General features: G+C 39.7%; 1 protein-coding gene across 6 annotated transcripts in view; it reads left to right on the top strand.

The window, feature by feature from the left end:
- Nucleotides 1–15,190, top strand: part of UBE2E2 (ubiquitin conjugating enzyme E2 E2) — a 366,525-nt gene that overhangs the window by 12,785 nt on the left and 338,550 nt on the right. For all 6 annotated transcript variants that reach the window (XM_027086525.1, XM_027086520.1, XM_027086521.1 and 3 more), the window contains exon 3: nucleotides 1,183–1,233. In XM_027086525.1, coding sequence (XP_026942326.1) covers nucleotides 1,183–1,233 — 51 coding nt within the window. The remainder of the gene's footprint in view (nucleotides 1–1,182; nucleotides 1,234–15,190) is intronic.

The following is a 15,190-nucleotide window of genomic DNA, read 5'->3' as shown; positions in this document are numbered from 1 at the left end:
CCCAAGAGTCCTCAATTAATGGGATAGCAGAATTAATAGTTTTTTTGGCTTTAAATTTGTTAGGCTTGCTCTACTTCATAATGCCTCCCCAACCCTGAGTCACATGGCTTAGAGAAGTGACCATTACATCTGGACCATGCGCTTCATTTGGGAGGTTAGTGGCAGTCCTTCTGGGGGATTTGCACCAATTCTGAGCTTCCGTTGGTTGTCTTGGAAAAGGCACAGAATGAAACTGTTTGAGAATAAATGTCTTTGTTAAAATTCTTATTTTTTTATGGTGCTTTTAGTCACCTGTCATTACCAGAAGAGCAGGCATCCAGCAGTTAGTGAATCTCATATTTTAAAACCAAGGCAGAGGAGAAGAAATGGTTTTGAGAATTTAAAAAAATTAGGCTTAACAAAGCCTACTTTTAATAATACATGAATGATAGAAGGTTGCTAAGTATACTCTTACAAAACAGTGTAGCACTGTTAGCCTTTGTATATGTATAGGGGGTTAGGTGCAGTTAAAAATAAAAGATGAAAATAACTCATGAGGGCAAAAACAGGTTTTTAAAATAAAAGTTCTTTTTTTTTCCCCCCTTTGCACAAAGCTCATGCAGTTACATTAAAATGAAGGCATTCTAGTAAGGCTTATTGAAACTTGAAAACCTCAACTTGCTCCAACCTAGAGGCTTCAGGGAATAATACCACTTATACTTTGATAGCGGTTTTGGGTGTTAGAATGAGATCTTGATAATCCTTTCTTTACCAGTTGATTGGCTCAGTCAGGATGCTTGGATTCAACTTAATATGATCATTTTTCCATCCTATATGGGATGTTCTAGTACAGAGCAGAAGTTGGAATGATCCATAAATAGTGTGGCAAACGTTTCCAATTTAAACTAGAAATTTTGGTTAGTGTTAGCAGTGGCTTAACGAAGTTTTCATTGAACTTATAGTGTTGCTAACACAGGCTGCAAGCACCGATGGTGGCCAGTCTCATTACTCTTTGTAGGAGCATTGTCAAAACTGTGGCAGAAATTACTACTTTGTTGGTATTGTATATGATGATTTATACGGTATTAGTATTTCAAATTAAAAGCATACAAACGGGAAAGACTAGTGTAAAAGTATAATTTTAATGAAATATTAAAAGAGTGAAGACATTTTAATGTAACTTTCTTTGTCTTTATTTTGAAGAATTCAGAAGGAACTTGCAGAAATTACGTTGGACCCACCTCCCAACTGTAGGTAAGTACTTACGGATTTTTATTTATTTGTATCTTTTGCGGAAAAGGTAATTGAACTGTTGGTCTGATGCGCAACTATTGTTGTTGTAGCCTGATTAGTTAGTAAAAACATCATGGTGGTTTGGACTTTAATGATTGTGGAAGACAGTGGTGGTGGTTGTCTCTGCAGAAATGGGATATTCCGGAAGTATGTCTGCAGTGGTAGAGTGGCGTCACCAAAAAACAGAGTAACGCAATAAAAATAAGGTAGTGAAATTATAGGGTAACAAATACAGTCACCTTTTAGTGAAAGAGGCGTGAGGGTTTTAAATGACTTCTTCAATGGTGCAATAACAGCATGGCTAAAATATTTGCTATTTGGTAATTATTCAATTGTTATCCTGTTGGAAATTGATTTTTAAAAGTGCTGGAACATTAAACAGTGTTCTTCATGGTTTACATTACTTCTTGTCGTCATGGCTTGTGACTGAGTCAGAACGGGTGATTGGAGGCAGGTTGAATTTAAAACGCTCTTTCCTTTATGACCACATACCCTCAACTTTCTGGTCTGAGTTTACTTATAGGAAGTTAACGTGCTTGCCCAGAAATGATTAATGACGTGCAGGTACGTAGTGGAAAGAGGAGAGAAACTATCTCCCACCTTAAACAGTATCTTGCATCTGGTGCCGTAGTTGCAAGATGGCTGTTTGGCGGTTTTAAGACAATTCTTTCTGTTTTGATGTGAACTCAGTGTTGAAACCAGGCCAGTGTGGAGTTTTTGTCGTTTAAATTGGTGGTGGTGTGCATCAGAGGTGAGAGGGCAGGTTTCCAATATTGAGTGCGTTGTTGGGTGTGATTTCTGATTTCACTGATTTTGTTTTTATATGAAAGCAAAGACAGCAACTATGGTTGTTAGTGAAAGTGAAAGTTTTGCAGATGGCTCTGTGGCTAGTTGACAGCTATTTTGTGTAGGAAAAATTCTAATAAGACTTAAAGTTTGTGGTGAATTTAATATGGTTCTTTACATGAGAGTCATATATAGTATATAAACTTGCAATAATAACATTCGAAGAAAGTTTCACTCAGCTAGAACAAATGATTCTTTGTTAGGAAAAACTGTTTAATAGTAAGACTTTTTTTGTCACACTTAAGACTATGTTACATCGAAGCTGTTTCAGGTGACAGATCATTGTTTAGGCTTTGGTGGCCAATTTGTGTAAGTGGATTGATCTGTGGAAAAACTTCAGTTTGAATTAAACTAAAATCCCTTGTTTCTTATGGTAATATTTGTTTTAATGGTTTGAATCTTTTTTTTAATAAACTGTGTTTTACCTCATATATTATTTTTGTTACCTTTTTACAAACAACTGAACTGGTAAATATGTGAACTTAGTTTATACACTTATTTGCTTAAATTTTGACAACAGATTCTTGGCAAAATAAACTAATTGCTTTGTTTTGATGAGCTTGTTTAAGGCTCACTTTTGATAAATGAAATCCACATATAACATGTGATGATTAGACTGTTTGCAACTTTACTATCATATATTATTTTCTAATGCATTAGTCTAATTTAGCCTTGACTTACTACAAATAATAATTTAACTTAGATTAAACCGATATATTGTAAACATGCATGAAAACTGGAGAGTCTGTGAAAGGAATTACATAATGGTTATTATTACTTAAATAAACTTAAATAATTGAACCATAGTTCTATTTAATGTAAAAAAGGAAAAGCTTAACTATGGTGTCATCTGAAATTTGGGGATTTACTTTTTCATTGAGCCTTAGTTAAAGTATCATTACTGGTTATGTAAGCAAAATATGTGTAATAGTTTTACATTTAAAAATGTAGATGTCACACATAATAAGCCCCTCAGACAATCTCAGGAAAGGCACCTACTTAGTTTTATTTTCCCCCCATTTTTATTGAGATATTGACATAGAACATTGTAGGAAAGATACCTTGTTTGGTTGATTTGCTGGCTTTGGGAAATTTGCAATGAAATCCTTTTAACCACGTGCAGGTTGGGTAACTAAATTTGCTTCAGAAGCAAGGACTATCGGTGAAGTGTCTTTAGCTCCTTTTATTGACCCCCAAATAGTTGATTGGACTGATCATGCAGACGCTAAGATCATGCCCACCTTCATGTTTGTGGTGCTCCCCCGGCAAAGGATCTGCTGTGCTGGGGCTGGCTGGGAAGTGGTGATTACCCCCAGGTTCCCTGCGTGCTTGCGCCTCTTCACTTAGACGTTCACGTGCTTGTATTAAGCGGATTGCTGTGGCGTTTGGAGTTTGGGTGTCAAATATTTGATTGTGGTTTATAGTAAATCTTCCCATCTATATTTCAATGAGAATGTAGTCACTATCTTCAGAAAGAGAAGGTAGAACAATTTTGGTTGGGCATGTTTTTGGCACAAGGTTAACAGTGCTTTTGTGGTTGATTTTTTAAAAGTGCTGTGCTGTCTTCATGTGTGTCCTACTGACTGTAATGAATTAGTTTATAGAAGTGTAGTAATTAAAGCCATCTGCCTGATAGAATCCCCGGTCGCCTAAGTATTCCCTTTTGTTACACTTCCTGGGACACGTGCCTCTCACAGCCCTGCTTTTTGGTGGCTTGGGTACTTGTTAACTCACTGTCGCAGGTAAAGATAACGTGTGGGGAAGCATGGGTGTGTTCAGGCAATCCGAATGGAGAAGGATTTTATCTGCTAGCTGTCTCGGTAAGGGTGGGTGTGTGTCACCTTCCACTTGGAGTGTGGTTTATTCTTATTTTCTGGAACTTAAGAGGCTAGTACAGCCCAGTTCTGTGTGTATGTCAGGTTAGAGATGGGACTTCTGAGTCTCAGTGCATCTCTTATGTGATGTCCAGGTGAGCAATTCTTGGATTTGTATTGCAGGAACCAGCATGTGTTTATCCTCTACTGCAGTATTGTTTAAGTTTTTTTTTTTTTTCAGGTTTTGAACAAACTTAATCTTCTAAAAGAGCATGCACATAACATTTTGACAATAAGTTACATTATTTCTTCTTATAGGAAACACCTGCCTATACATTTTTTGGTTTTCTTTTCACATTTTTTTTTTATTGTCTTTGAGGTAAAAATGCAATAATACTGTTTTTTTTTTTTTAGGCTGCGTAAAATTAATTCTTTTTTTATATTATAATATTAGAATTAATGTTTAACAACAAAACTTTATGATATATCTAAGAAAACAGTTTGTGTTCATAAAATCATAAGGTCTGTAGGGCTGTGGGCATAGAAAATTGTACATAATTTGTGTGAAATTTGGTTATATACGTAGAGTAGTCTCTGTAAATAGTAGAATGTATTTTGCTTAGTCTTATGTTTTTTTAAATAAATTCATTTATTTTTTGGCTGCGTTGGGTCTTTGTTCCTGCACGCTGGCTTTCTCTAGCTGCGGTGAGCGGGGGCTACTCTTCATTGCGGTGTGCAGGCTTCTCATTGCGGTGGCTTCTCTTGTTGCGGAACACGGGCTCTAGGCGCACAGGCTTCTGTAGTTGTGGCACACGGGCTCAGTAGTTGTGGCACATGGCCTTAGTTACTCCGTGGTATGTGGGATCTTTCCAGACCAGGGCTCGAACCTGTGTCCCCTGCATTGGCAGGCGGATTCTTAACCACTGCGCCACCAGGGAAATCCTTACTCTCATTTATGATTGATATCATAATTGACCCATGACATTTGCAGGGGCTCTCTCCTGAGACCGCTGCAGATCCATAAATGTTTTGGTGCCGCCAGCTGAGTTGGAGGTGCTGGGCTGTTGGCTAGAGTTGCTCACGACCTCAGTGCCCTGCACACCAGCTTAGCTTGTAGATGACTAAGTTGTGACTTTCAGGACTCTTCACAGTTGTCAGAAACACAGATTTTAAATCTGTAAATGTGTTAGTGTTTTCATTTATATTTCCCTGAGGTTAGTGGAAAACTGGCAGCTAGCTAGAAAGATTTCTGCATTAAAATTTCTGTCATCCTAAGGATAACCTGTTTCTCTTTATTGCAGAGAAAAGCTAAGTTCAAATTCTGTTATGATCTGATACTGCCCAAGTTTATATTAGCTCTATGAGCATGGAGCTGACAGAGATCCTTATTACTTCTTGCAAGTAGAGACTGGTAAAATGATCCGTTTGGATTTGACTTTTGATTTACTAATTGAGCAAATAAAAGGAGGAGATACTAAAAAAGAGGATGTAATTCAGTTATATTAGCAGTTTTTACTCTTATTGTTATGTTTCAGTTATCTACTCACTGAACACAGGCTCTGCTTTATTTTTTAATTGTAACAGCTTTACTGAGATGTGTAATTTACAGTATAAAATCCAGTGGCTTTTAGTGTCTTCGCAGTCTTACCTCCGTCCCAATCGGTTTCACATTTTGGCCGCCCCAGAAGGATAACACGGCACCTTTTAGCAATCACCCCTTTCCCAGTCCCTCTCAATTTTGCCACCACCCAGCCCTAGGCAACCATCAGTCTCCTCTCTGTCACCATAGCTTTGCCGTCTGGACATTTCATATACACGGAATCATACAGTATGTGGCCTTTTGTGACTGGCTTCTTTCAAGAAGCATCATGTGTTCAAGGTTCATCCATGTTGTAGTGCCATCAGTACTTAATTTATGTCTTTGAATGATATTCCATTGGGAGGATATACTCCATTTTATCTGTCTGTTCATCGGCTGATGGATGTTTGGACTGTTTCCACTTTTTGCTTATTGTGAATAATGCTGCTCTGAACATTTGTGTACAGGGTTTTGTGTGGACATTTGTGTTCATTTCTCTTGGATATATACCCAGGAGTAGAATTGCTGGGTCATATAGTGACTGTGTTTAACCCTTTGGGGAACTGCCAGACTGTATTCCAGAGTGGCTGTACCATTTTACCTTCCTCCCAGCAGTGTATCAAAGTTCCAGTTTCTCCATAGCCTCAGCAGTTGTTACTTTCTGTCTTTTAATGATAGCCATTCTAGCAGGTGTGAAGTAGTATGTCATTGTGGTTTTGATTTGCATTACCCTGTTGAATGATGATGATGATGACCATCTTTTCATATGCTTATAGGACATTTTTATATCTTCTTTGGAGAAATGTCTATTCAAATTCTTTGACCATTTTTAAGTTGAGTTTTGTCTTTTTGTTGCTGAGTTGCGTTATTTATTTTGAATACAGGTCTCGTATCAGATACATGGTTTGCAAATATTTTCTTTCATTCTGTAGATAGTGTTTTCACTTCCTTGATAGTTACTTTTGAAGCATAAAAGTTTTAAGTTTTGATGAAGTCCAACTTATCTACTTCTTCTTTTGTTACTTTGCGCGTTTGGCGTCATTTCTATGAAATCATTGCCTAATCCGAGACTAAGAAGATTTACGCCTACAGTTTTCTAGTAAGAGTTTTTTTTTAGTTTTAGCTTTTATATTTTGACCTCTGATCCATTTTGTATATGGTGTGAGGTAGAGGTCCAGCTTCATTGTTTTCCTTGTGGATATCCCAGTTATCCCTGCACCATTGCTACAAAGACCATTTTCCCCATTGAATTGGCTTCATATCCTTTTTGAAAAATCAATGGATCGTATATGTGAAGCTTTATTTCTGAACTGTCAATTTCATTCCATTGATCTGTGCCTATCTGTCCTTCTGCCAGTACCTCAGTCTTGATGTAGTAAGTTTTGAATCAGAAACTGTAAGTCGTCTCATTTACTTTTCATTGTTTTAACTCATTAGTTAAGGCATTGCTAGAATAGAGGAGGCCATGACTAGACATAAACCTTACCACTGTCTCACCTTCCTGTTGATGAGAGCCACTTAATAGAGGAAAATGTATTTTCCAGATCCTAGTAACTGAAACAGTATGTAGGAAAACTGTGTGTGTGGGTTAACATTTTTCAAAACTATATTACAGAACAGGAAAGCATTGAGGTAGAAATTGGGGTTAGTGTCTATTTAGGTGTGATCTCTACAAAGAGCCAGCAATGTGAAAATCTAATTATTGTCACTAATTGTTTTTCTTTTTTTGGTTACTATAGTAATATTTATGTAGCATTTTGTAGCTTTTAAAGGATTTTCATATATGATGCAGTTTAGTCTTTTCTGTGAGGCCGCTGGGATTAAATAATTTGCCCAGGGTTGCACAACTAGAAATGATTGATCTGGATTTGAACCCAGGTTTTCTGATCTTTCATCCTTTATTTTCCAACATGTGTGAGTAGATAGAGAAATACATTAAAAATTACATTTGTGGCTAGCTATTTGTGCTTCAGTTAAGGGGAAAAAAAAGAAAAAAATCAACATGTGAGGCAATCCAAAGTATCATTTATACTGTGCTTGATTTATATTTCTGAATTCCATAAAACAATATTTAGTTGGAACATTTTGAAAAGTAATTCTGTGAGCGTAGTGATTTCTATAACATTCCCTCGTGTGTGTGTTTGTATGGGTGTATATGTTCGTGTTATGTTATTATTACCGGCACTGGTCCAGGTAAAGGATTTCTTTACATTTGACAGTTCCTAGTTCGGGGTCTGCACTTTTAATGCCAAGTTGTTTTTCCCTGTTACTCAGCCTGATTCTAGGTCATGTTCCCCTACGTTTCAGTATTTACTGAGGGCTTAATATTAGATCTGTGGTAGGACAAGTGTAGTCTGCAAGAGGATATGCAGATGCAGTTCCTAATCCTACAGAGCTGGTTACAACTAATTGAGAGATAAGACATAAAATGCTTAAACAACCAAGACCAGGAAAATGATGGTACTGTTGGCAGGAACTGCCAATATCTGTGGGCTCTGCAAATCTTAAAATTGATTATGCTTCCCTTCTTTACTTTGGTTGCCCTGAAACTGTGAGCCTTATTTATTCTTCAATTTTAGTATTTAACTACATTTTGTGTAGAAACCTCAACTCTGGTTGTATTTTATTTTCTTACTCTTTTTTTTCCACCTTATATCTTCTCTTCATTTTATACTTTTCTACCACATACATTTTTTTAAAGCCATCTCAGACTCCTGGAGCAAGGAAGATTATTAGTAAATAAATAGTACGAATAACTGAAAAGTGATGTAAATGTGTACTGGTTAGCAGAACAAGCTTAAATTTATGCTTAACTTTAATTTCAGGTAATATTAAACTAGAAGGTCATTTTGACCTTTTTAAGGGTGCTTGTAGCTATGTATTCATTTGTCTTCCCCCTCCCTTCCTACCGACCACCATTATAGTCTAATAGCCAGGGACCCCTAACTAACTTACTTTTTAGAGCATTACACATAGTGCCCTTAATTAAGTAAAGGACCCTTGTAAATATTAATATTATAAAGTATTGGTTAAATATTTAATTTTAAATTTTTAACAAAATGAAAGCGGTATTGAAAGCATTGTTTTAATTTATTTTTAGTAAGTATTTATTTATTTATGGCTGCGCTGGGTCTTAGTTGTGGCATGCAGCCTTCTTAGTTGCGGCATGCGTGTGGTATCTAGTTCCCCGACCAGGGATTGAACCCGGGCCCCATGCATTGGGAGCACAGAGTCTTACCCACTGGACCACCAGGGAAGTTCCTGAAAGCATTCCCTTTAGATAAGACTCGTAGGATATTGAAGCAGGAAACCTTATGGTCTGGCACTTTCTCCAGACCAGAGAGAAGACAGCGCTTCTCCAAGGAAGTACAGTTTCATGACAAAGCCGGGTCCAGCATTCAGCTCTGATAGGTCAGTGTGTTGCTTATTGCATTGACAGAATGGATATGTTTTATACACTTAGAAAATCTAGATACAATTAACTTTGTGTCCACCTAGAGGGGTGGGATAGGGAGCGTGGGAGGGAGATGCAAGAGGGAGGAGATACGGGGATATATGTACATGTATAGCTGATTCACTTTGTTATAAAGCAGAAACTAACACACCATTGTAAAGCAATTATACTCCAATAAAGATGTTAAAAAAATATGAACCTCAAAAAAAAAAAAAACATAAACAAGGAGACTTGGGAATTCCTATCCATGATCACAGAGTACATTTGAAAGGAGTTGGAGTTACCTTGTCTAGTGGAGTGGGGGGGTCATCATAGCTGTGTTTAACTGTTTTCAGAGCCATCAAAGAGAAGAGAGCTTCATCCGATTCTGCATGGTTTCAGGGTGTAGAACTAGCAGTGCTGTGTTAAATTAGAAGGAAGCTATTTTCTTCTTGATGAAAAGGCTCCGTCTTCATTCAGAGCTGTCCAGAGAAATAATGGACGGCTTCAGGAGGTAGTTAGTGTGTGCCCTGTCTCTGGAGGGATTGAAAATGACCCTGTTTGCTCATTTCAGAGGGATTTTCAGGTGTCAGATGCAAGGTAGTACTAGGATGGTATTTCCCAGCTGCTGGACTCCAGACGGATGAAGTATAATTTATCAGCTTTGTCTTCCTCATCATGGACTGTGACTCATTTTTTCTCTCTCCTTTGCCTTCTTGGAGCCTGTGGCATGTAATTTGTATAGTTTATTGGCCTGGCTATTTTATTTAAAACAGCCAGTTTATTTGTTATCAGTTCCATATATGAATTAGTACGTGAGGCTTTTATTTATTTCCTTTTCTATTTATAACTTTCAAATTTATAAGAAAAGGATGATACATGAAGAACATGTGGAAATAAGAGCCTGGTGTGGGGTTTCGAGATATTAACTAATATGCAGTAATTTCATCGGCCCCGGATTATGACATGTTATTTCATAAACTCCACTTATATGACTTAGTGAAGAAATAAAAATTTTAGTGTTATTCAAATGCCAGTATAAATTGACAGTCATCTAATGCAAATCTTTTGAATATTCATTTGGCCAGTAAACATACCTTCAAGTCTATCAAACTATGTAACACACTGTTTGGAATTCTCATGGTTTCCCCCTCCTCCCTTTGGTCCTGGAAAAAATATTTGCATCCTTAGAAATTGAATAAACGTTAATGAAGAAAATTTATATTTTATTTGGTATGTGTTTTTTCTGACATAATTTTTCCATGAGCTAAGCATCTTAGAATTAAAAGAAAATTCAGACTTTCAAAGATTTCAAATGACAGACCATACTAAAGAAACTACCGCTGCTCTTTATACGTTCATGTGGACTGCTGTTTTATTTATGATCTTATTAAGTGATATTTATTTTAAAAGTTTTGTCCAATCTTGTGGAAAGATGGCTGTCACGTCTGTAGGCTGGGGCAAAATTCTGTGGCCTGATGTGTGGGAGCAGAATGTTCTGAGACCTGCATACAAGTGATGAACTGGAAGAAGGTGACAGATTCAGCGCAAGTGCTGGAGGGAAACCCTTTCCTGCAGCCAGGGCAGAGTTTCTGAAGAGTGGCAGCACTGCTTATTGCCTTAGGCAGTGGACATTCTGGTGTTAGGCTCAAGCTAGCAGGCAGTGCAGCCCAACACGTGCAGTCTTTGGATTCCAGGTGTCCAGGGGGTGAGGAAGGGGGTCTGCAGCAGGGGGACTAGGGCTAGCCTGACCCTGCTGGGGCAGGGACAGTGGTCTAGAATCTGAGAAAGTAGAATAAGGGTTTGGGAGTCAGGCCTTCTTAACTGAGGTAGGGTGGGATTGGCTAGGAGGACTCTCTCAGTTCTTTCTGTGTTGCCTGTCATATTCTGCAGTGTAAGAGAAAGTATTTGTCTTCTTAGCCAAGCCCTCATGTATCACAGCTTGGTTCATAAATGGTATGGAACAGTGTTATGATACTGCTTTCAAACAACTGGGATTTGAGGTGGGGGAAAGGAAGGACAAATTTTAAGAGGGGGCAAAGAAATTAAATTTACAGTCCTGTTGCATTGGTGTCAAATCCTTTAGAAATTTTTAGAGTTCATAGAATAGATACATTGAAACAAAACCTCGTGCATTTTGCTTTAAATTTGAGTTAGGTATAAGGCACTTTTTGCACTACTTAAGCGGCCTGGACTATCTCTAAGTGGCTTTAGTTATTGCAGTACCAAAAGAACCTCATTATAAGTTAGCTTTGCCTAAAAGATAAAATGAACCCCAAAGATAATGTTAGAAGAAGCCTCCCAATATTTGTGTAGCAGACCTAGTCCGTTCTTAATTATATGCATTAATGGGAAATTAATAACTTCCTATGTTATATAGGGTGAAACGTATTTAAAAACCATGGAATATGAATTATAGATAGTATCTGAATAATATAATGGACCAAGTGTTTTAGGTAATTAATAAATGTAGGGTAGTCTCCCCAAATATGTAAATATAGGTGATAAAACGTTCAGTAAGTATTTATCAAGATGATCGTATGGTAGCTATCTAAAATTCTTTCTCCTTCTCCAGATTATGTATGGGCCAGATGTGTCCAACTTTCAAGCAGGGAAAAACTGTTAACAGTTCTTCCAGTTTTTGAGCTCACCAGAGGTGTGGGGTAGTGGGTTGGCTGCTGACAGAGAAATCGAGTTGTGCATGGTTTCTGACGTCATCATTCTCCATACTTGAAACATTTGGTCATTCCCCTGCTTGCCATCATTTTAGGAAGTTAGGGGTTTGGACTGGGACATGATGAAATTGAGTGTAGCTTTGTCATCAGCCAGCAGGGGACTCCTGACTGTGGATTTTGGAGATGGTAAATTTTGGTCGAGCAGATTTTCCCTCTTCTGTGTGGAAGGTAGTCAGAGATGGAAGTTCAGTTGGACACATACGTGTAAATGCACCCAGTGACCTTCAGCTCCTCCGTGGTCCGGCCCATCAGCTAGGGATCCAGCTGGGGAGTTTTGACTGATCTACGAAGTGGAGAGTATATTTGAGTAAGCACACGTGTCTAGGTAGGAGATCAGGCAGGCTTCCATGGATATTTATGTGCTTACAACATTACCTTTATAACACAGGCATAGTCAAGGACTGTTGGGATTGATGCCCTGTAGTCTGCTGGAGGCTTGGGAAGGAGGGGGCCTACTGACATACTGATCCCTATGGCTTAGGATAAGCGTCTCAGTTTCTAAGTGCTTATTGGACTCTGGGTAGGAGAGAGCAGAAATGCATTTTGCCACATTGTTGAGGAGTAAGAATTTGTCAGAGGGATAAGAATAACCATCATGTTTGACAAAGCAGCTGGTCAGAGATTACTAGGGAAGCCTTTGAATAGGCTCAGGATGGTATTGGGGTCTGCGAAACAGCAAAATAAAATTACATTTTTGAGTGAGAATGTGTAAGGTGCTGTTGTATTGAGAAAATAACTATTACTAGGTTAAGTGAACAATAAAATAAGCTGAGTAGGGTGTATTTTGAGATTAATATTGGTAGTCGTTTAACACTAAACAAATGTTTCCTGGGAGCCTGTTGTGTGGTCAGCACTGCGCTGGGTCTCGGGATGCAATTACAAACGAGACAGTGGGTCTCCAGCCCCTGCGGCGCTTACGCTTCAGCTGTGAGGTCAGACTGGGATAAGAATCCGAAACTACCTCACGGGGAGGGGGCAGTGAGCAGATAAAACACTTGCCATGAAGACGACAAATGGGATGAATTTTAGAGTGGGGACCTATTTGTACTTTGGGTTTGGAAGGCTTTTCTAAGGAGGTGACCTCGAAACTGAGCGCCCCGTGGAGCAGAGGCGTGGAGGCCCCCCGGCTGTCGCAGAGGCGTGGTGTTTGAGCTGGGAGGGGTCCGGTGTGGCTGGGTTCAGGGGACCGTGGAGCTTGCCTGGGGCTGCTGTGCCACAAGGTCAAGTGCAGGGTGAGGCCGGGCCGGGTCGAGCAGGGTTCGGGTTTCATGCAGCTTGAACTGACTGCGGGCTGGAGGGGCGTGTAGGCTGCGAGAGGATGGTATTCTGGATGAGGGTGGCGGCAGCGGAGAGGGAAGGAGGGTAAAGTGAGGTGTGTATCTCAAAGGAGAATTGACAGGGCTTGCTGCTGGATGGATGGCAGAGCTGGGGGGATGTTACAGGAAAGGGAGCAGTCAGGTTGGGTTTGGGTCTGGTGGGGGGAAAGGGCGCTGCCTGTTCTTGGATGGGGAAGGTTTGCGGAGGGAAGCGGATCAGGAGTCCTGTCGGACTGTGTCAGCTGGGGAATGTCTGCGAGACATCCAAACAGAGATGTGAGACAGGCAGCTGGGCATGAGTTGGAGTCACGGAGAGCTGGAAATATCAAGAGAGGTGTCGTAATCAAGATAATTAAGTCCACAGGAATTGATGCGTTTCTGTATGGAAAGGGTATGGGAGAGGAAGCGGACCCAGGACTAGGCCCGCTGAAAGCATAGCATCTGGAGATGGGTAAAGGAGAAGGGGCCGTGAAGGAGGCCTAAGGAGCTGGCCCTCCAGGGAGCAGGGGGAAGCCAGCAGAGAGGGTTCTCTGAAGCCAAGAAGGAAGGGCAGAGCACTCAGTCCTTGGTGAGCGGGTCTGAAATTGATCATGAATGAAATTTTTAAGTGAATGAAAAGTGGAGTAAGGTCATAATTCCTCTCCCCACCAGGAAAGTAATAAGTGAATAAAGACTATCAAGCCACACTGAGATTTCAAGAGTAATTTATTGTGTAATTTTTCCAGATTATTCATATGACCTATTCACCAGACTCCATAGCTGGGCTCAAGAGGGCTCAAGCACGATACTGCCCACGGGAATGTTGGCCAGTCAGGCTCAGGGGCCAGCTGAATTAGGAACGCTTTTGAGAACTCGCAGCCTGGCTGTGATCACGGACTGACCACAGCCGGCTGCGCGTGGGTCGTTATTTATTGCCTTCCTCTTAATCTAGTGTGCTTCTCACTAGAGAAGAAGTCAATGCTGACTGCATGTCAGTTTGTGTGCATCTGCTTCCCGTTCTCTTGGAACACACAGCCGAGTGCTCTTCACTTCTGTCACTGAGAGAGAGCTGTCAGGGATGTAGTACTTGGAGAACAGCAAAGGCTGCGTTTAGAGCCAGGGTTGGCTCAGGTGTACTTGCGGACATTTCCTGTGGGTGTGTGGCTTGCCTGTCTCTCTGTCACCGTTCCTGCCTGTGTCTGTGTGTGAAGAGGCCAAATAGCAATAGCAGAGCCGGAAAGCCTTTCCCTACACAGGTGCATAAGCATAGCCTTCTCTCCATGTCTTCCATCTGGGCTTCAAGGTCTAGCTCAGATGTCACCTTTGTTCTATGATTTTCTCTGCTCTCAGCGTACCCACAGCACATGTTCCTTTGGGTTAGAGAGGCAGTATTGCACAGTTGTTTCTTGCACAGAGACTGCCTAGGTTTTCTATATTTAACCTCTTGGTCTAGTTATACAACTTCTCTGTGCCTCAGTTCCCTTACCTGTAAAGTCCCATGAGTTTGTGTGACGATTATGTGAGTTAGCGTATGTAAAGGACTGAAGGGTAGTGCCTGCCACATAGGGCTCCATAACTGTTAGTCGTTGATGCAGTTAGTGTTGTTTATAAGGGTTACATGCATTTACTGTCTTCCTTTGTTTTGAGGATGGTGAAGGCATATGATATATGTAATTCACTAACTTCTCAGTATGGTATATTGCATGTAAGAGGCACTCAGCTATTTTTGGCATTATTAAGTTATTAAGGCAGAGAACTCTGAATGTTTTATTTTTCTCTAAAAAGCTAAGCGTACTGCTTGGTGGTCAATATCTCTTGATAAAGATGTTCCATTTTCGTTTGTATGTGGACATCTCAGCTGGGCTGAGGTCAGTAAAAAGAAGATGATTAGAAAATTCATTGGGAGGTTGTAGCGAACATTTTATCACTAAATACTAAGTTAACTCATTACTTTTTCATGTTTACAGAGCTCATTAATTGGGGTTGTATTTATTGTCAGCTTTGTCTTTTTTCCTTAAATTGTGATCTTTAGTTCTTTATGGTAATTACTCTCCATGTGAGGTACTTTGCTTCATTCTCACAGGTATGTAAGTTGTCTTAGTTCCTGTGTCTTGTAGCAGGGCCTACCACCATCAGTAGTTTGGGAGAGTAATAGTTGTTGAAAGGTATAAGCTCCTACTTAAGCTAAAAAATATTCTGTATAATGCAGTTAATAA

The sequence above is a fragment of the Aethalodelphis obliquidens genome, unplaced genomic scaffold (genome assembly GCF_003676395.1).
Source record: "Aethalodelphis obliquidens isolate GAN/ISIS:26980383/991018 unplaced genomic scaffold, ASM367639v1 scaffold56, whole genome shotgun sequence".
NCBI classification, from domain to species: Eukaryota; Metazoa; Chordata; class Mammalia; order Artiodactyla; family Delphinidae; genus Aethalodelphis; species Aethalodelphis obliquidens.
The sequence above is the reverse complement of the archived record's forward strand: the minus strand, read 5'-3'. Positions and strand labels throughout refer to the sequence as shown.